Source organism: Chiloscyllium punctatum, chromosome 10 (assembly GCF_047496795.1).
Source record: "Chiloscyllium punctatum isolate Juve2018m chromosome 10, sChiPun1.3, whole genome shotgun sequence".
Taxonomy (NCBI): Eukaryota; Metazoa; Chordata; class Chondrichthyes; order Orectolobiformes; family Hemiscylliidae; genus Chiloscyllium; species Chiloscyllium punctatum.
The window spans coordinates 50,739,887-50,762,671 of record NC_092748.1 but is presented as its reverse complement, the minus strand read 5'-3'; the positions used below and the strand labels follow the sequence as shown (position 1 = coordinate 50,762,671).

Below are 22,785 nucleotides of genomic sequence, written 5' to 3'. Positions count from 1 at the left end.
AACAAACTATCATGCAATACAGCTTGCACTTACAGGTCCTGTAGCCTTTGATTTAATTTGGGTAGCCCCATATATTCACAAAGTTCTTGAAAAAGAATCTTCACAAAGATTCTGCTGGAAGATGTTGTTGTTTCTTCACTTAAATGGATACAATCTAGTACCTACAAAAAAAGGCAGGAAAACTGAACTGAGACTTTAACCTAAATGTTATGATACATTTACTGACTTGTTCAAAATTCCAACAGTGCATCTTACAGCAACATCATAAACTTGAGATATATAATGCACAAGGAGAATAATCACAAAACAAGGGTCCAAAATACTTCAACATCATATTTCCAAAGTTATTCAAAAATACTTGCTCTTAATAAGTTAATGACAGGTAGGCAACCGGAATGTTGGCTGCTCACCTCCTACGGACTGAGTTAGCCAAGATCCAAGTTCTGTAACTTTTAATTTTCAAAATGGGTAGATTAAAGTGCCATACTGAACTAACTTTGTGAAAGCTGCAAAACTTGAAAGCAGTCGGAGTTTCTCAGAAGTGAAAGAACTGTGCAATTTTTTTTTGTTCAAATAAACATGAAATACTGAAAAAGTAAAAGTGACTTTCCATCAAATCCTCTTTCTGCAAACACATACAAAGATCGTGGCATTAAATCAAATTAACGACACCCTCATGTTTTTTGGTCAGAAGCACAGAATATACAAGTTGATTATGAATTTACGTAAATCTTTAAGATTACAGTTTGAGTCATGCAGTTTTGAGCTCCACATTGTAGAAATTTTACTGAGCCAATCATAGTGCTGTGTAAATCACTTCGAGGCGACTGGGCATGAGAAAATACAAATATTAAAGTAGTTCAGATTTTGGGATAATTTCAGTTAAACAGAGAAATTATGCTTGAAATTGCTTTGCGACAGGAAACAGAACACAAAAAGTGATGATTAGCAGTTAAGTAGTTTTGAGTGGGTATTAAATTTAAATACAAGAAGTTTAGTACAGAAGTAAGTTTAAGAAAGAAAATTATCAAATGCTCTGTTCAAATGACTGTCTGAAGTAGACGTGATATCCATGTTTAAAAACAGGTCAGATACCCGGCTGATAAATGGGAGACAAAGGGGTTTGGATTCCAGAGAGTACAATGGATGAGCATCACAGTGATACACTGAAACAGATTGGTTGTGCCAGTTTTCTGTTATAACTTCTACATATTTCAATACACCAAAGCTGAGATTCAACTGGATGTAGGTTTGCTCGCTGAGCTGGAAGGTTCGATTCCAGACGTTTCGTCACCATACGGGCTAGCATCATCAGTGAGCCTCTGGATGAAGCACTGGTGTCATGGCCCGTTTTCTATTTATGTGTTCAGGTTTCCTTGGGTTGGTCATGTCATTTCCTGTTCTTTTTTCTCAGGGGGTGGTAAATGGGATCCAAGTCAATTTGTTTGTTGATAAGACTTCTGGTTGGGATGTCATGTTTCTAGGAATTCTCGTGCATGTCTCTGTTTGGCATGTCCTACGTTCGATGTGTTGTCCCAGTCAAAGTGGAGTCCTTCTTCATCTGTATGTAAGGATTCCAATGAGAGTAGGTCATGTCTTTTTGTGGGCAGTTGATGTTAATGTATCCTGGTGGCTAGTTTTCTGTCTATTTGTCCAATGCAGTGTTTGTTACAGTTCATGCAAGGTATTTGGTTAATTACATTGGTTTTGCTTGTTGTCTGTATAGGGTCTTTCAAGTTTATTAGCTGCTGTTTTAGTGCATTGGTGGGCTACCATGATACCAAGTCTGAGTAGTCTGGCAGTCATTTCCGAGATGTATTTGATGTAGGGGAGAATGGTTGGGGTTTCAGGACGTGTTTTGTCTGCTTGTTGGGGTCTGTTGCTGAGAAAGCGGCAGACTGTGTTCATTGTACCTACTCTCACTGGAATCCTTACACACAGATGAGGAAGGACACTACTTTGACTGGGACAACTAGGACAAGCCAAACCGAGACACGCACGAGAATTCCTAGAAGCATGGCATTCCAACTGGAACTCCATCAGCAAAAACATTGACTTGAATCTCATTTACCACCCAGAGGAAAAAGAACAGGAAATGACATCACCAACTCAAAGAAACCTAAAGAAATGAATAGAAAGCAGACCATGCCACCCAGAGGCTCACTGATGATATTACCTAGTACGATGACAAAATGTCTGAAAACGAACCTTCCACCTCAGTGAGCAAACCTACATTCAGAACCTCAATCTGAGCTACAAACCTTCTCAAAACTCACTGAGATTCAACAACATGTAATTCCTTTAGGAAAGTATTTCTACAATTTTGGACCAATTAAAACATTCAGCATAGCAGCTATGAAGAAGACCTCCCTGAGCCAGCTAACTACAGCTTGCTAGCTCCATGCAGCTCTTCCCCTGCTCCTGACTGAATGAAACTGACTAATCCTTGAACTTACCTCTCAGACGTCAGTGCAAATAGATAGTTAAGGCATAAGCAAAATATTAGCTGGTATGCTCAACTGACATGTTTTAACAATGGCACTACGAAAACTTGCTGATTCATAAAATGTTTGTCTCACTCCTTTAATGTAACATTACATCACAAAGCAAAATTTGATGTTGTGCCAATTAAAGTGATTAGGGCAGACAATAACAAGTTTACTGAAAGAATAAGCTTTCAAGGAACATCTTAGAGGAAGCAAGTGTGTTAATGTTGAAGAAATTTAGACAAAGAATTCCAGGGCTGAGGGCTGATGAAGCTTTCGGTCCAGTCAACAATGATGGATCAATTAAAATTGAGGTTGCCCAAGAGGCAAGAATTCGGAAAGCGCAGATAGGAGTCTTGTGGGCCCGGAGCAGCTTAAAGATAGGGAGGGGATGAGGCCAAGGAAGGAGTTAAAAAGGACAAGAATTTTAAAATCAATGTGCTACTTGGAAGAGACAACAGAAGTGATGGATCAACTAGGGTGGCTAATGTTGTACCACTTTTTAAGAAAGGTGGGACAGAGAAAGCAGGAAATTATAGACCAGTTAGTCTGACCTCAGTGGTGGGAAAGATGCTGGCGTCTATTATAAAGGATGAAATTACAACACTTCTGGATAGCAGTAACAGGATAGGTCAGAGTCAGCATGGATTTATGAAGGGGAAATCATGCTTGACTAATCTTCTGAAAATTTCTGAGGATGTAACTCTGAAGATGGACGAGGGAGATCCAGTAGATGTAGTGTACCTGGACTTCCAGAAGGCTTTTGATAAAGTCCCACATAGGAGTTTAGTGAGCAAAATTAGGGCACATGGTATTGGGGCAAAGTACTAACTTGGATTGAAAGTTGATTGGCTGATAGGAAACAAAGAGTAGTGATAAACGGCTCCATTTCGGAATGGCAGGCAGTGACCAGTGGTGTACCGCAGGGATCAGTGCTGGGACCGCAGCTTTTTACAATATATGTCAATAATATAGAAGATGGAATTAGTAACAGCATTAGCAAATTTGCTGATGATACTAAGCTGGGTGGCAGGGTGAAATGTGAGGAGGATGTTAGGAGATTATAGGGTGACCTGGACAGGTTAGGTGAGTGGTCAGATGCATGGCAGATGCAGTTTAATGTGGATAAATGTATGGTTATCCACTTTGGTGGCAAGAACAGGAAGGCAGATTACTACCTAAATGGAATCAATTTAGGTAAAGGGGCAGTACAGAGAGATCTGGGTGTTCCTGTACACCACTCAATGAAGGTAAGCATGCAGATACAGCAGGTAGTGAAAAAGGCTAATAGCATGCTGGCCTTCATAACAAGAGGGATTGAGTATAGAAGCAAAGAAGTTCTTCTGCAGCTGTACAAGGCCCTGGTGAGACCACACCTGGAGTAGTGTGTGCAGTTCTGGTCTCCAAATTTGAGGAAAGACATTCTGGCTATTGAGGGAGTGCAGCGTAGGTTCACGAGGTCAATTCCTGGAATGGCGGGATTACCTTACGCTGAAAGACTGGAGCGACTGGGCTTGTATACCCTTAAGTTTAGAAGACTGAGAGGGGATCTGATTGAGACATATTAGATCATTAAAGGATTGGACACTCCGGAGGCAGGAAACATGAGTGCCGAACCAGAGGACACAGCTTAAAAATACAGGGTAGACCATTTAGGACAGAGATGAGGAGAAACTTCTTCACCCAGAGAGTGGTGGGTGTGTGGAATGCTCTGCCCCAGAGGGCAGTGGAGGCCCAGTCTCTGGATTCATTTGAGAAAGAGTTGGATAGAGCTCTCAAGGATTGTGGAATCAAGGGTTATGGAGATAAGGCAGGAACAGGATATTGATTAAGGATGACCAGCCATGATCATATTGAATGGTGGTGCAGGCTCGAAGGGCAGAATGGCCTACTCCTGCACCTATTGTCTATTGTCAACAGGAATTGATGTAAGTATCAACATAAGTAAAGATTTAGAAAATGTCACATCTATGAATGATGTTATATTTATGCAGGATACTACACAATTCTTTTGTGAGGAACTGAATGCAGCTGAAACATGCATTCCTCAGTTGTGAATTATGTAAAAGTTACATCACTAAACTGGTCCAACCAGCTTTATTTAAATAGTAATAACTGAGTAACCATACCATCATGTATCATCCCAATTATGCATTTCCCCCACAATAATTTCAGAGAAAGATCAAATTTTGAAACAGATGTGGTCCAACTCATCCATGCCAAACAGATATCCCAACGTAATCTAGTCCCACTTGCCAGCACCTGGCCGATATCCCTCCAAAGCCTACCTATTCATATACCCATCCAGATGCCATTTAAATGTTGTAATTGTACCAGCATCCACCACTTTCTCTGGCAGCAGCTCATTCCATTTATGCACCACCCTCTGTGTGATAAAGTTGCCCATTAGGTCTCTTCTATATCTTTCCCCTCTCACTCTAAACCATACTCTCTAATTCTGGACTCCCCCACCACTCCACTTTCACGATTTACCCTATCCACACCCATGATTTTATAAACCTCTATAAGGAGGTCACCCCTCAGCCTCCGATGCACTGGGGAAAACAGCCCCAGCCTATTCAACCTCTCCCTATAGCTCAAATCCTCCAACCCTGGCAACATCCTTGTAGATCTCTTCTGAGCTCTTTTAAGTTTCACAACATCTTGCCGATAGGAGGGAGGCCAGAATTGCACGCAATATTCCAAAAGTGGCCTAATCAATGTCCTGTACTCAATGCTTTGACCAAAGGAAAGATACCAAACGCCTCCTTCACTGTGCTATCTACCTGTGATGCTACTTTCAAGGAACTATGAACCTGCATTCCAAGGTGTCTTTATTCAGCAACACTCCTGAGGACCTTACCAGTAAATGTATAAGTCCTGCTCAAATTTGCTTTGCCAAACACAGCACCTCGCATTTATCTAAATTGAATTCCATCTGCCAGGCCTCAGCCCATTGGCCCATCTGATCAAAATTCCACTGTAATCTGAAGTAACGTTCTTCGCTGTCCACTACACCTCCAATTTTGGTGTCATCTGCAAACTTACTAAATATATATCCTATGCTCACATCACAATCATTTATATAATTGAAAAATAGTCGACTCAGCACCGATCCTTATGGCACTCCTCTGGTCACAGGCCGCCAGTCTGAAAAACAACCATCCACCACCACCCTCTGCATTCTACCTTCAAGCCCGTTCTGTATCCAAATGACTAGTTTTCCCTGTTCCATGAGATCTAACCTTCCTAACCAATTCCCCATGGGGAAACTTGTCGAACGCCTTACTGAAGTCCATATCTACTGCACTGCCCTCATCAATCCTTTGTTACTTCTTCAAAAACTCAATCAAGTTCACGAGACATGATTTCCCACGCACAAACCCATGCTGACTTTCCCAAATCAGCCCTTGCCTTTCCAAATACATGTACATCCTGTCCCTCAGGATTCCCTCCAACAACTAGAAATGGTAAAGACTTTTCTGCCTGATTTAACCTGAAAGACTCATTGGGTTATTGTTGATAATTCTGGATAAGCATAAAAACATCAAGTTCTTACAGGAAAAGAACTAGGTGCAATGTCTCTAATGGCTTACTCTGACTTACACTCCATGGCATTGAATCTGTATACAAGAGATGCGCAAACATCTTTGCTACATTGCGCAGTTTATTTGTTTCTAAGCGATGTATTGTTTCATACTGCTCCTTGAAGATTCCTTCAAACGCCTCCATATAGTCCTTCTTCAACATGCAAAAACGCTGCAAAGATAATGAAATGTAAAGAGAAACGTAGAGTGTTCAAAGTGGCATTAACAAAAACCAATATATCAAAATCATATTCAAGGACAGATGTTTAAAATCATCAATGCTTAAGTATTTAAAGATGAAAGACAGCACATTTTTAGACAAAAATTGCAGTTAGAATTCCTGAATACATACTTTTAACACTTTGGCCAGTTATTTGGCTAATAATTGAAGCTGAATATGAATACTGCTAATCAGCTCAAACTACAAATGACAATATAGAAGACTGCAATGAATGCCTCACCCCAGCTAAAAGACCAAAAAATTTTTCATATGTTCTCTGTTGCGCACAACAGTCTAGGATCATGTTGCATAATTCTTTCTGTGAAGAGAGAAAAGAAACAGGTTTAACCCTTTGCTTTTGAACAAATGAAATTAATCTGATAACCATCAAGTAAATAAGGAAAGAATGAAGGAAATGGTTAAACACAGTTTAAGAATGGTTGTGTGCAGTTAAAATGATAAGTTTATGTTAACCCATGAATTTCATTTCAGACGCTTTTGTGCTAAATCAATTAGTCAGGTGAATTACAAAGAACAAGCATGGTAAAAGGTTCTTTATGTATATTACATTCAAGTTGTCCAAATTAATAATGAATCTGCCTCCATTTTACTTGCTCTCGCTGTTCAAGTGCAATGTCAGTTTAAAATGAGTTCATGCCTAGTATATTTCACATCTTAACATTTTAAATCTCTTGAAAAACAATGAAATACTATTTTTAAATCTGTTCACAAACAATAGCTTTCTTCATAACTATAGCTCATACAAGGTCTCGATGCCTTGTCTGTTTACTTATGCTTATATTTTCACTTTCAGAGGATTAATTTGACTACATGATTTTGCGCAGATGTGTCTGATATAAAACTTGTATGGGATGAAAGAAATTTATCCCATGGTGCACATCAGTACCCAGCTCTTTTAGTTATACTGCATTCATAGTTTAATAGTCAGCATTTACCCAAGATTCGTAAAGGAGCCAGCTATATTTTAGTTATACAGACCATTATCATCTCATTGAAAAGTGCCAAAGAGCAATTTAGTGCTTGGAAATATAGTCATTATCAAAACAAGGAAGGTAGTCAGTATACACAGGCAAGATCAAGGCCTGTGTGTCGTAGAATGGAAAATATTAGAATTCATGGTGATCTATTTTCATTAGATGCTCATCACCATGATCTATTAGATGAAGAGTACTTTTCTGATTGGTGCATTGCATCCTCAATGCCCTTTGTGGACAGAAGTTTGATTCTACAGACGTCAAAGCAATAGAATATTTAAAATTCCAGATGCAAGTTCCAATATGCAACTATGTCGATGCTTACAGCGTTGGATGTGTTCAGATTCAGCTGTCCTGGGCCTGGGCCTGGGCCTGGGGCCTGAATCTGTTGCAGGTGGAAGGTTTGTGAATTAGTTCAAGTTCCCAATAAGTTTCACTCAATTATGGTCTTTCCATAAGGAAATGATCAGCTTTAAATGTGATACTCTCCATAACTATTTACTGTCACCATTTACTGTCTGGAGTAACATCGAGAATAGTGACTCAGTCTAGGTTCTGAATGGCTATGGTTTCTGAATGTCCATCTCTGCGCAATGTGCCTTTGCAATGAAGGTCTGAAGACAGTTGCATTGGTTTTTGTCAAAGTTCATCCTGAGCACTCAGTGACACATGACTCTGTGCCCTACGGCCTGTTCCCTGGAACACACACACAGAGACAAACATTGCTGGGAGGACCATCAACTCAATTAAAAACACTCTCTGGTCTGCTTGTTGGCCTTCCAGCGTAATGAGTTGACTTCAACTAAGCGTTGCAGACTGGCACATTCTAAGGTCCAGGACGATGTGCTGAGAGATGCTCTAAAGCTTGGGGAAAGACCAATGCAAAGTGTACTGAGGGTCCATTCAGTTATCAGACCCTTCCACTGCCTCAATGTACGTAAATACCATCCTGCCTGAATAAGAAATACCCTTTGCAACTGCAGGGAATGTCAAATTGCAATGTTCGTTTCTCTTGATATGCGAAGATTGTATAGAACTGCTTTTGGACTGGTGAATGCAGATAAAGGACTCAAACTACTATGTATAAAGACAGATATTCCATTTCATCTTGGCACAGGAAAAAAACATATATAACTACCCTCAGTATTTATCTTACTGTGTACATTATTGAAAGACACATCAATTTAATACAAGCTGGAAGCTTTACTATACTTCAATAATACGTGGATAAGACATGCTGCACAAAATCCCCAGCTTAAATACTTGGCTGATTGAGAGTTTTCTCTTGTAATGCCCAGTGACTAATCAGTGAACAAGTATAGAAAGCATCAACTCACAATAACGATCAAAAACTGCACTGATTAATTTCCCACCATTCATAAGATATTGGAGCTTGCTACAAGAGGATCTGAGTTAATGATTCTGTACCTTCCAGCGAAAAAATGGTAAGCCATATTATCGACAGTGCTATGTTGAACCATGCTGACAATGCCAATCTCACACCAAAATCACAAGACCATCTTTTTCTAAAGTCGAACTGCACAAAATCTGAATATTGCCACGTATTCATTTTAATGTTCACATGATGTGACAAAAATGATGCATTAAGGTTCTGAAAAGCTGAGTGTTGGCCTGTTCATGTGGATCTATGCAAGCTGGCAGTAACTTCCATTTTTATAATGTGAAGTGATTACCCATCATTTTGATTAAATGTAGTCACTTCCATCTACCTCATGCTCGATGTCCAAATTTTACGCATGTCTACCACAAAACACGATAAAGATTCAGCACACAGAAAACAATCAAGTGTACAGGAAGCCCTTCCATGGTGGTGCAGCTGTATTCCTCAAAACCTTAATTTAAATTAAGCATTGATTCCCTTCAGGATCAAATTAAGAGTGGTTCAGTTTCACAAGGCCTTTTTTAGCAGAAAAAGTTACCAGGTCCAACATGGAAAAATGGAAAAAATCTCTACTTTGAAATTTTCTACTTCCAGGTCCTCTTGTAGTTGTCTCTCAGGAGTGGAGGAAGTGGGTCATTGCTATTTGCTGTCATCACTCTGAGCTCCCTGTTGGGTCCCTCCCTGCATGGATTGCACTTCTTTTTAAAAATCATCCAGTTGATCACGGAAAATGATAGCGACACACCAAAAAGTATGCCTTTGGTGAATGACAGCCAAATGTATATTCTCTTTTGGTTGCTGCTTTTTAAGTGTAACTCGTTCAGAATTCATTGCGATCATACCCCCTGTAATACTGATTTGTAAATTCTCTCTTTACAAAATATTTATGTGCAAAAACTTGTTATTCACTGCATAACGTCAATGACTACTATTACACGATAGTACCAGTACAGTATTAGCTTGAGGCTTCAAAAATAAATGCAGAGGAGGGATGCCCTTGCTTGAAAATAAGTCACTAAACCTCAGTAAAACCTCAGAAATGCAGCAACTGTCACGTCCTGATATTGGTATGTTTTATTGGCAACATCACACAAAATAACATGATCAAAACCTGACTGAGGGATTGGCTTTGCCTGCATAGTTCATCAGTGAGTTTGTCCCACTTTTTTTGACACAGTCCTCCAACCGTGGAATTGGATATGCAGTCTTTGTCACGGCATTGACTTTGCCATAGTCAACACAACCGTTGGGTACCATCGTACTTCGGCACCATGACTATGGGTGAGCTCCAGTCATTGTAACTCACTTGGAATGTGCCTTCTTGGAGCATGAGCTCTATCTCCTTCTGAACCTGTGCCAACCTTAGAGAGTTATGCCTATAAGGATATTGCTTAATCCCCATGTGATAGTAGTAACTCTTTCAGGTCATTTCAATTTTCTTGTGAAAGTCAACTCAATAATTTATCCCAATTTTTGACAACTTCCTCATTTCTCAAATCAAATTAGACAATGTCCAATTCAGAATCCTCTGAATTTGGTTCTTCCTTCTGTGCTGTAATCATTGGCACCTTCCAGTCTTGCTTTCCTTCCCTATCAAAATATCTTTTGAGCATATTCACATGATACACTCCGATTTCTTTCTGTCTGGAGTCCTTATAAAGTAGTTCACCTCACTCTATTTCTTCTCGATTTGATAAGGGCCTCTGAACCTTGCTTTTAAAGGCTCACTTGTTACTGGAAGTAATACTAATACCTTATCCCCAATTGCAAAATTGCGAATTTGTGATTTCTTAACCGCTTCCTGTTTCATTGTATACTGTGATACTTTCAAATGCAGCCTCACCAACTCTCCAGCTCTATGTAGTTATTCTCTAAAATTTGACGTTGTCCAAATGGGTGGTCTCTGAATTCCTACTTAATAATTTATCCTTAAAATCAATTTTAACGGCTGTCTTACTTCATGCCCAAAAATTAATTCAAATACACTGAATTTGGTTGATTCATTTGGTGCATCTCTGATCGCAAAAAGTACAAATTGAACTCCCCTATCCCAATCATCTGAATAATCCTGACCCGAAGTCCTCAATATGGTCTTTAGTGTTTGATGCACTCCCTACAATTTCAGATGGTACACAGTCGATTTGAATTCTTTATTTCCAAGTTACCTATAACCTCCTTGAATAGATTGGATGCAAAGTTTGATCCTTGATTTGACTGGATCTCTATTGGTAGTCCATATCTCGTTAAAAATGTAACTAATTCTTCGACAAACCATTTAGCTGTGATGTTGTGTCATGGAATTGCCTCTAGAAATCTAGTCAATACATCCATGATTATTAATAAATACTTATTCCAACTATTTGTTCGAGTTGGAGACGTACACAAACAATCAAGACTCTTGTGAAAGGTTCCTCAACTGCTGGAATAGATATTAAACATGCAGGTTTTACTATTGCCTGTAGTTTTTCGATTAGCTGACATGTGTGACACGTCTGGCAAAATTCAACTACATCCTTGTGTAATCCAGACCAGTAAAAATGTCTTTGTATTTTAGCCTGTTTTCCTTACCCCTAAGTGACCTCCAAGTGGTAGCTCATGCGCCATTTGCAGCACCTCTTTTCTATACCCTACTGGCAAAACAATTTGATGAATCTCTGCCCGTTTCTCATTTGGTTGAATGTGTGATGGTCTGAATTTCCTTATGAAGACCTCATTTGTAAAGTAATAACACATAGGAATGCACTCACTCTCCTCTGTAAAAAGCCCTTTGATATCTGTGTTAACTTCTCATCTTTCTGCTGCAATTTGATAAGCTTAACAGACCTAAAGATACTTGCATATTTATCTAGTTGTTCCTGCTCTGCCCCTTACCTGATCTGAACAAGTCTCAGATAATGCTATGTCATATTCCTTATCTGTGCCTTTTGATCTCTCTTGCTTCAAATTGTGCCTCTGGTCTTGTGATTATACAACTGGGAAAATTCCTGGATAAACATCCTTCATTTCTTCAGTTGCCTGCGTCTCCACTGGCTTTTCAACTAGAGTAGGCAGCACGCCTACCCGTGAATCAGCGATACCATTTGCAAGGCCAAACTGTCTTCCTGGAGCTGAGAGTTTGTCCAGTACTCCTACCACAAATTCTCCACTCTTCTCTGGACTTATTGCCTCACTTCACATAACTGAGTGCTTTTTGTCTCATCATGAATTCCTGTTAGGAGTACCTTTTCTGGCAATAGTCCCTCAGGAGTACATATCTCCTCATTCTTCAGCATTAAAGACTGAGAGGATCCTGTGTCCTTTAATATTGTCATCTGTTTACCTGCTACTCCTGGTCTAAATGAATAAACTTTACCCTTGCAGGTATATTTTTTAAACAGATTTGGCACTTCCTCCTTAATCAACATCTGATCATCTTGTACGCTCTGAGGCAGTTTTCTAACTTCCCTTATGCTTTTTGTTACTAGTCCAACAAAACTTCCAGGCTTGTCTGGTTTTCCTACATCTGGCTTTCTCCTCGCCCAACAACACTATGATTTCATGTGGCCCACTTTATTACAATGAAAACACTGGAGCTTTTTAACTTCTTTGTTCCTCTAAAGGGTTTCTTTTTTTTTTAACCCTGTGCTAAGTTATCCTTATGATCTTCACTGAGACCTACCTTTCTCTTTCTACGTGAGGATTTCTCTTTCCCCAAATTTCTATCCCTCATGGACTGAAACTGATTCTGGAAGCTAAACTGTGTTTTATGGACCAGCTCATAATCATCAGCCACTTCAGCTGCTAACCTTGCCATTTTAACTCTCTGCTCTTCCACATGAGTTTGCACTACTTCAGGCAGGGAATGGCTGAATTCCTCCAAAATACTTACCTCTCTAAGGCCATCTCTAAGGTTTGCTCAATTTTTAACTCTCTTATCTATCAAAATTATTCTGTTTGAGCCTTTCAAACTCAATGTAGGTTTGACCTGGGTCCCGCCTTAAATTCCTGAAACAGCTTCTGGCACAAGCTCTTCTGCACTCAAATGGCTTTTTTCACCTCTCATATTCCTCACATACCTCCTCTGATAGGGATGTGAATATCTCACTAGCCCTACCTACAACTTTTGCTCGGACCAACAAAACACACATTGCCATTGGTTACTGTGCTTGTTTAGCCACCTTTTCAAATGAGATGAGCAAAAGTTTCCACATCCTTTTCATCGAATTCATGCAATGCTTGAACATACTTAAACAGTTTCTCACTCGGCTTTTGACTTCCAGGGGCTTGGTCATCTTCACTCTCTTCCTCTCCAGCCCTTCGAAGCTGACTTTCCTTTTTAAGTATCAGTTTTTGAAGTTCAAAAGCTCTCTCTTTTTCTTTCTCTTCTTCCCTCTCTTCTGCTTTTAATCATAGCTCAAACTGTTTCATTTCTGCTGCCCTTTCCTTACCCCTGGCCTCTAATTCAAGCTGCGTCATTTGTAATTGAATTCTTGCCATCTCTATACATTCTAATGGTTTTTCCAGCAAGTTTAAATGCTGGGCTTCTGCTGTAATTATCTCTCCTTTCCTCACAGAAGCAGACAGTTCCAGTTCCAGCTAGTCTGCTAATTCCCGCATCTTGGTCTTATTTACCTTTTGCAAAACTTCCAAAGTCACTGTATCCACTTCCAGAAAACCTTTGACGACTGGAAGAGCCATTACAATCTCAGGCTTTGTCTACCCAACCAAACCAACACCCAAAATAAAGACACTAGCGCCTACTACGCACTGTTTAAAACCCTGCAAAGAACCCCCAATCTGTTATAGACTCAGCCCAACCACGCAAAACATTCTTAAGGAAACATTCTTAAATTCTGTGTAATTTGTTTCAGTAAGAGTACAGTGAAAATTATCCAGAGAAAATTAGTGAGGTTGACTCCCAGGTATTAAAACAGAAAAGCTTATTCACAAAATTACACAATAAAACACCAACAACAGAATAAAGAATCCCTACAGAACTGAGTCTATCCAAACAAGACATAATTATGTTGTTCCGTCTATACACAACAGTCCCACTGAGCAAACTCCCTTAAAGCAGAGTGAGAAAAAAGAAACAGATGCTTAAAGGTTGAAGCAAATAAGGACAGAAATAGAGAGCCTGTTTCTACACAGCTGAACTCCTAACTAGTTCTGGACTGAATTGCTCGGCTAGAGAGAGTTGACCCCTCCTCTGTTATTATACAGGTCACCTCTAAAACTTGACCAATCTGGTCTGAAGTCTCAGCCGTTTACATATAGACAAAAAGGCTCCTCAATATCCTTCAATCGCTGTACCAAACCAGTCTAATTGGAACCAGGAACAGTTTATTACCTCTCTGAAAAAAACCAAGGACACAGTATCCTTGAGAAAAGGAACTGCTTTTAGAAAAAAAGGACCAGCTTTGTGACACTAGTACACCTAAGAAAACCCACACAGACAGGAGGAACATGTGCTAATTCCAAACAGACAGTCATCCAAGGCTGGAATTGATCCCCAGGTCCCTGGCGCTGTGAGGCAGCAGTGCTAACCACTGAGCCACAGTGGCACCCATTAATTATCTATGCAGAAATTGAATGTAAATGAAAATCAAACAGCTCTTTCTACATCAAACTTTAAATCACCAAGACTTGACATGATGTGTGACCATGGCAGGTTGGACATCCAATGCAAACCAGACAGGTTGTCATCACTGGAATGATCACATGTCAGATGCAGTACAAAGACTCAAGTCAACAAGGGCAAAGTAATTCAAAGGCATCATGACACACAATTACCTAGTCAAAATAGTCTGAACCTAATGAGCTGGATTTTATGCTCTCTTGCAGGCACACTGGATGCAGCGAGAGCTGTGCCATTACTTATCTCTGACCCATCCAGAATTAATGACCATGGACATAATGAGTCTCCAAGAAACAGCAGTAAGGATCATGTAACAAATTAAACATACTGATTTTATTTCTGTGGATAGTAGGGTTGAGGACAGGATCTCTCTTACAGACCTCTGGGCCCATCACAGATACCTCACAACACCCAATTGACCCTTTAGTCTGCCCCGGAACTAAAGCCTGGCACCTCCCTTTATGCAGATCTCCCAGAATATTACAAGAAATAACAGATGATGATGATGCATGCTGCAAAGGTTCTGACAACATTCCAGCACCAACACCATATGTTCATCTTCCAGCATCCTTAGTCAAGTATTCCAAGTAGAGCTATAACACTGGCATCTATACAACTGTGTGAAAAATTGCCCAAATTTGTCTTGTGGATGGTAGTAAAAAGCCAAATAGACCCAAAGTATTAGAAATTTTCATCCACAAAGCCAATAAGGCCACATTCACACTATAATTCACACTCCATTTGGGTGTGAGAAGAAATAATTGGTTCCTCTCGCCACTGCAACCTTGGTCCAAAGATGCACTAAAGAGATTAACTCAAGAAGCAAAATGAAAATGGCAGTTCTTGACATCAAGGCATGTTTGACCAGTGTGGCATTGTAAAGACTCTAGCAAAATGGAACTCAATGACTAATGAGCAGAAAACATTCTACAGTTGGAGTCATACCAAATGCAAAGGAAGATGATTGTGCTTACTGGATACCAGTCATCTCATGACATTCAGTCCTGCACAGAGTGATGCCCTACCCCAAGTAAAGAGGAAACTCGATTATCTGAACGACACTGACGGGAAGTATATTTTTCAGATAATCAAATGCCCAACAACACAGTTTAGCCAAGTGATCTTGTCCGGATAATCCAAAATTTAGATAATCAAATGCTGGATAATTGAGCTTCCTCTGCATCTTCAGATGCTTAATCAAAGGCCTTCTCTACATCATAATGTCAGAGGGAGGGGATATTTACTCATAATTGCACAATGTGTACCTTTGAACTCATGCGCCTGAATCACATGCACCAACATTCAGGCTTGGTCTGATAACCTACCACAGTGAACATGCGTGCCACCCAAGTAGGAAGTGATGGCTATCTCCAACAAGGGAGTCTAACAAACTTTCCTTAACAGCAATAACATGACAACCATCAAATCCCCAAATTACTAGAAACTGAACTAGGCCAGCCAATAAATATTGTAGCAACAACAGGTGGCCTGCAGGTGGTAGTTCTGGGTTAAGACACACACCTCTGTTTTCTCAGTCTGCCTGGGATCTGCAAGGCACAAGCCAGGATCATAATGGAATACTCTACTTGCTTGCCGCAGAGTTGATCCAAAGCTGCTGAAAATCATTCAACACAAAGCTGCCAGCTTGATGTTGTTTCAATCTGTTAACGTCCAGAGCAGGCCCCCTCAAAATACTTTAAGGAGGTAGCCTAGACCCTCGCTTTTTTTTATTTTACAGGTAGATGTGAAGTACATGTTCCAGATGAAATGCGACTGGTCAAACTACTTGCCATTAAGCAAAACACAATAGTTAAAAGACAACCAAAGAGGAATTTAGAACTTAACTACTGGAAAACTTAACAGAATAATAGATACACTACCGATTATGAATTAACTGTTCCAAAGTCGTAACATCCCATAAATTCACCCCTAACCAAAAATTCAGACAAATTCTTACATGCAGTTCTCCACGAAACATCAACAAGAGAGGCTTCAGAGAAAGGAGCAGCTATGAATCCTTGACTGAAGCTTCTAACCCTTCTGGGTCCCATCAGAAAGCCTGATTCATGACAACTGGTTGGTCCTCTTTCACTGTTACAACTATTGTAAATAAAAACCTAAAGGCCTCCTGAACTGTTGACTTTTGGCCATCTCCAGTAGCCACTTCGGCACCTCTGTCTTTACAACCTCTCTTCAAAAAAAACTCAGGACAAAAATAACCTTTTTAGGGTGATGGTAACATCACAAATTAATTTAAGAATTAGAATTAGGTTTAGAATTGGGTTTTATTATAACATATACTGTATAGTCGTACAGTGCAAAGTGTATGAACTTAAACCTTTACCCTCACCATCAATTGATGCACAGTGGTAGTAATGCATTCCACAATGCAATGCATGCTAACTTTCAGGAACTTATGAACAAAGACAACCATGTTTCTTTGGACATGAAAACTTTCCAAACTCATTTCTTATCTATTTCTGATCAAGAAATAGCCTGAATCGCTGTTCCTTCTATAAAAGTGGGTTGCATAACATTTTTCCACTTGATATTCCAAATTGGGTGCTCTTGCGCACACACACACACACTCAGTCTTCTAAATCCCCTTGAAGCCTCCCGTATCCTCCTCAAAACATTCATTCCCATCTAGTTTTGTTTGATCTGAAAACTCAAGCACACCACCTTCACTGGTTCTAAAAACATGTTCAAATATAGTATCTTGTTTATCAAATATGATTTCTCCTTTATAAATGTCCACTTTGACCCTGTCCAATCAGAAAATCATTTTCTAAATATCCAGTAATCACATCCTCTATAATAGATTCTCTTTTTTTTTTCTGTTTACTGGTATCAAGCTAACCTGTTTCGTCTCTCTGGCCTTTCTGAAACAATGGGGTGACTTTTCTAAGCTTCCAAACTGCAAGCCTCACTGTGAAATGAATAGAATTTTGAAAGAATATTACTCACGCATTTACTGCCCTGCACCTCTTGCAACACTCCAGAATGAAGATTACCAAATGCAGTGGGTTTGTCAACTTTTCGTCCTCAATCTTTCCAATACTGCTTTTATTCATTCCCATCAATTTTTGTCAGTTCCACGATCTCACGGGAACCTTGAATCTTAATTATTTAAGAAAGGTATTTTTCACGATGGTATGGGGAGTTCCCATCGCATTCATGTTTCACAACACCACTAGTCTTCTGAATTGTATGAAGAAAATGCGTACGTTAATATGAAATAATACAGAATGAGATTTGCTATTTTAAGCTTTGAGCAATTACTTTTATTATCCAGATGGCTAAACATAGCATGTTGTCAGGAACAGCTGATTGAACAATAGGGGTCTGAAGAAAGCTTCATATATTCCTACAGATTTGTGCAGCTCAGTGCTTTACCACATAAACTTTCTACAGCACTAAAAGGCTGTTGGTTTGTGGTCACAAAGTCCTAAATATACTTCCAAAACCAGATGAGCGACATAAACTGACAGATACTCAAGACTCCCAAATTTTCATCTTAAATGTACAGCAGTAACATGAGTGAAACAATCATAATTTCTTTTCTCCCTTTGCTGAGTTTGCTTTATATCACACAGATCTGATTTTAGAAGACTGTGCACGATAACGAATCAACCCATAGAATGGTATTACATTGATCAGTATTGTGTAATTTGGTTTCTAACTTCACAAAATGTCTGGTGATCATGTACGGTATATTTGCTATGGATTACAAAATATAAGCCATATTACTGAAACAAAAGCACAACCTTTTGACGTCTTTATAACACTAACAACTAAGATCGATCAACTCATGACCAGAGGCTGGACACAAATTACAAAACCCTTTTGAAACTGAACTGTTCCGTAAACTTGCTGTTTAGACTGTCAAAGGGCAGTGACAACCTGTGAATTCTGTTAGTGTGCTTCAGATTAGTTCAAATGAAAATTTCTTCAAGAAATAACATCAAGTATGTGAATCGATGTATTCAAAGTCTCGAGGAATAGAATCAAGAAATCTCTTCTTACTGTAAACTGCACTGACTTTTGGCTTGTTTATCCTCTTGTCTGCTGCCATTTCTGAACTTTGGATCCAAACTTCTGGGACACCTTGGACTCACGGCCAAAGTTCTGTCATCTTTCCTTTTACACCAATGGTACCCTCTTCCTTTTGATTGTTTAACGTGTCTACAATGAGGACAATTTTCTTCCATCACAGTGCAAGAAATTGTTGCAAGAATGCAACAAATGTCTCAGTTTTCTTACAAAAGTTGCAGTGTAAAAGAAATAACAAGCCTTCTTCTGTGCTAATGAGTATTTGTTTGGGATAACACAGGGCAAGATAAAATATTTCTGTCCAGCAAAGTTGAAATCCAACAACTATACATATTATATCTTGTTAATAGATGGAATAATTTCTTTATACTCGCAGAGTTGTAATGCAATCCCTTCAATCATCCCAAGAGAAAAACTGAAATAATAAATGGTGACCCACTTTGTTAACAGTAGAGATAACTCCAAAAAATGGATTCCATTTTCAGTTTGCATTTATAGGTGTGTTAACCTGAAAGCATTTTTGAAATGTACTGAACACAGATTAAATAAACCTCCTTTGTGCCACATTAATTGGGAAAAATCGTACAAAATAACAGAATTAATCCATGTCCATGTAGTTCAGGAAAATTCTTAAGACAGTCAGTTACATTTTTCTTTACAAGTTGCATTTGCAGCGCAGTGATGCTGTTGAATGAAGTTTAACATCAAGTAATTTCAAGTAATGTTAGGACAGATGAGACATTCAGGCTAAGGTCACACAGGCCAATTTTACTCTGAGCATACAATTAGTTTTGGTGGAAAAAACAACATTGTGGATGCACAATGAGCCAGAACCGTAACAAGGCAGAATTCTCAGAGGGACACAGGACAGAACAAGATAGAGAGAAAGGCCACAACAGAAATTTTGAAAACAAGGATGCTGGACGAGGAGCCAACATAAAATCAATGAGAATAGGAATGGCAGGTAAACAGAGGTTGATATGGGTTAAGACACTGGCAGAAGTATTTTGCTTAATCTAAAATTACCCGGGGCCAAGGTGTGAAGCTATTGAAATTGATGAGCCTACAGTAATAAAAATGTACATGATACATTTTAGCCAGGAGTGAGCGGATGCAATGGCAATGGAAGAAATCTGAAGTTGGAAGCTCACACAGGGTTAAATAGAATATCAAATTTACGAAAGGCCTGATTCAGGGTTAAATAGTTGCTAGGGAACAGAAATTGGACTGGGAACCGAAGGTAAGAGTTTCAGCCTTCCTTACACTTTGTTTGAGGAAATTTTCACCATAGGGCAGCATGGTGGCTCAGTGGTTAGCACTGCTGCCTCACAGTACCAGGGTCCCAGGTTCAATTCCAGCCTTGGGCAATTGTCTATGTGGAGTTTGCACATTCTCTTGTGTCTGCGTGGGTTTCCTCCAGGTTCTCCGGTTTCCTCCCACAGTTCAAAGATGCGCAAGTCAGGTGAATTGACAATGCTAAGTTGCCCAGAATGATAGGTGCATTAGTCAGAGGGAAATGAGTCTGGGTGGGTTGCTCTTCGGGGGGTCGGTGTGGACTGGTTGGGCTGAAGGGCCTGTTTCCACACTGTAGGGAATCTAATCTAATACAAGGTACTAGTCAAAACTGTTTATTTTGCATGATGAGTCAGAATCCTCGCTCTCGAGGTTTCAAGGCACAAATGCAACTTGACAACATTAGGGACGTACAAAGAATTGGGAGACAAGTGAAGGTGAAAACCTTTTTACAATATTGCAGTTGGTCAATACGGTGTGGAAAAGGGCATGTGCAGAAGGACAACCATCTGACACTTGGCAGAGCTATAAGCAATAGGTGCAAAATCATTTGGTACTGCAGAAGACAAGAAGGATTTTAATAAGGGATACAATGCTTTTTAACTATGCTATGAAGTTGAACCAATAAAAGATGAAATCACAACAAAACTAAGCTCATGAAATAAAGCACAGAACTGGAATGGTGATCAGAATAGTGAAATGCCCAGTGAAGCAATCAAAGCAGGTATCAATTGTTTTATGAGACAGTTGGACAATTGTTTGATGTAAAATAGACATTCTTTCTTAGTTCTCACTTAGCAAATGTGGAACAAATAGTTTGTTTTTTAAAAGGTAAAACAAGTAATGCTAAAGGGAAATATACTATCCTGGTTAATTTCTATTCAAGCAGACTTAGAATGATAGTATAAAAATTTAACATTGCGAAAACTCAAATTTTCAATGGATTTAATACAAAATTCATAATGACAAATACAGGTAATGAAGATCATTTGTGACGCCACTGTTCAAATGGTTTCCAGTCTATTCAGATATCTGACAAATATGATAAAATTTGATTCAGAGTCATTTCTACATAACAAACAATGTGGGTAACAACACACCCTTATAGGACAGGGATGAAATGTTTTTTCCCCTGAAGGTCAGAGAATCCAGAACTCAAATTAAGGTGGTGGAGGTAGGGTTATTAAATATTCTTAAGGCAGAGGTTATGCTGTGGAATCAAAAGGTTCGCATGGCTAAATGGGAAGTGGAATTTGAAACAGTCAAGATCTTATTTAATGTCAGAGCAGGCCCAAGTCACCAAACGGTCTGGGTACTGCTCCTGTTTTCTTAAGTTCAAAACAATAACCACAAAGACACACCATTATACACCTTTAACATATACCCATCATGATAAACCTCCTGAAACATAAATTCCCTTCAGTAAATTTCCTGTTTATTATCTTAATGTATTCAGAATTCCACACTTGTTGCTTCCTAGCTTCACAATCTTCCCCACAATAAGATTATATGTTACATTACTAGAATAATTACATTTGCGGAGGAGTGAGAAAGCACTTGGGATGTAACAGATCAGTTATGCTCCATAAGGGTTCCAGCATCATTCAACTGTCTTATTTTCACCTGTACCAATATGAAGAAAATCGGAGCCCATGTAAATTAATACTTACAGTTTGACTTTCAGGAAATTCCATCTTCAATAATTTATGAGCACATTCTTCAAAGTCCAAACTGTAGAAATAATGAAACAAGACATTCAACATAATTAAGCAAAGCCCAAAAATATAATCTGCTTAGACCTTTCATGCAAATAGAACTCACACCAACATCACAGACTTAGAGAAATACAAGCATTAAGCAAATCACAACACAACTACGTGAGGTTGGCAGTTTCCTTCCTGAAAGGACCAGAGTGAACCAGATGGTTTTTTTCCAACAATGACAAGGGCTTCATGGTCATCATTAGACTCTTAATTCCAGACTTTTTTGACTTCAGATCCCACCATCTGCCCTGGTGGGATTTGAACCAGGTTCCCCTAATCTCTAGATTAACAGTCCAGTGAAAACACCACTCGGTTGTCACCTCCCTGATGCTCTCCCTGGTTCCCATGTGACCTAATGTTACGAACCAGTCAACCATGTGGAACCATGTCAAAGGTCTTGCTAAAGCCCTCATCTATCTTCTTCGCCACTTCAAAAAGACTCAATCAAGTTTGTGAGACACAATTTCCCACACACAAAGCCATGCTGACTATTTCTATTCAGCCTTTGCCTTTCCATATGTATATAGATCCTGTCTCTCAGAATCACCTCCATAAACTTATCCATCACTAATGTTAGGCTCATCGGACTATAGTTCCCTGGCTTTTCTCTACAGCCTTTCTTAAATCATTACACAATACTAGTCACCCTTTTGGCATCTCACCTATGGCTGTCGATGATACAAATATCGCTGCTTGGGGCCCCATCATTTCTTCCCTACCTTCCCACAATGCCCTATGACAAACTTATAGGCACTGAATCATAAGGTGTACAGCACAGGAACAGACCCTTTGGTCCAACTCGTCCGCGCTGACTAGGTATCCTCAACTGAACTAGTCTCTGTCATCAGCACTTGGCCCATATACCCTTCAACCCTTCCTATTCATGTATCCATCCAGATGCCTTTTATATGTTGTAACTGTACCCAATTCCACCACATCCTCTAGCAGCTTTTTCCATTCTTGGGGATTTATCTACCTTTGATTAAAACGTCTAGCACCTCCTCTTCTCGAACGTGGACTTTCTTCAAGACATCACTATATATTTCCGTGTGTTCCTTAGCTTCCAGGTCTCTCTCCAAAGCAAGTATGGATGCGAGATGTTAGTTTAGGATCTTGCTCACCACATGTGGCTCCACACACAGATGACATAGCTTACCTTTAAGGGGCCCTATTCTCTCCAGAGTTAACTCTTTTGCCCTTAACATACTTGTCGAATCTCTTTGGATTTTCCTTTATCTGAAAAGCGATCTCAAAGACTTGTGCCTCTCAGACAGTGGACAGGCTTTGAGGAATCACAAGTTATGTTACACGTTGCAGTGGTCCCAGGCTCTGGCCTGTTGTATATACATCTTTGCATAGCCAGTGCAGT

The 22,785-nt window shown here is 39.5% G+C and overlaps 1 protein-coding gene across 2 annotated transcripts in view; it reads right to left on the bottom strand.

Moving 5' to 3' along the window:
- Nucleotides 1-22,785, bottom strand: part of cwc22 (CWC22 spliceosome associated protein homolog) — a 108,602-nt gene that overhangs the window by 5,866 nt on the left and 79,951 nt on the right. For both annotated transcript variants that reach the window (XM_072579094.1, XM_072579095.1), the window contains 4 exons: nucleotides 21,324-21,384; nucleotides 6,535-6,612; nucleotides 6,093-6,245; nucleotides 34-161 (listed from right to left, as the gene is read on the bottom strand). In XM_072579094.1, the coding sequence (XP_072435195.1) occupies nucleotides 34-161; nucleotides 6,093-6,245; nucleotides 6,535-6,612; nucleotides 21,324-21,384 (420 nt within the window). The remainder of the gene's footprint in view (nucleotides 1-33; nucleotides 162-6,092; nucleotides 6,246-6,534; nucleotides 6,613-21,323; nucleotides 21,385-22,785) is intronic.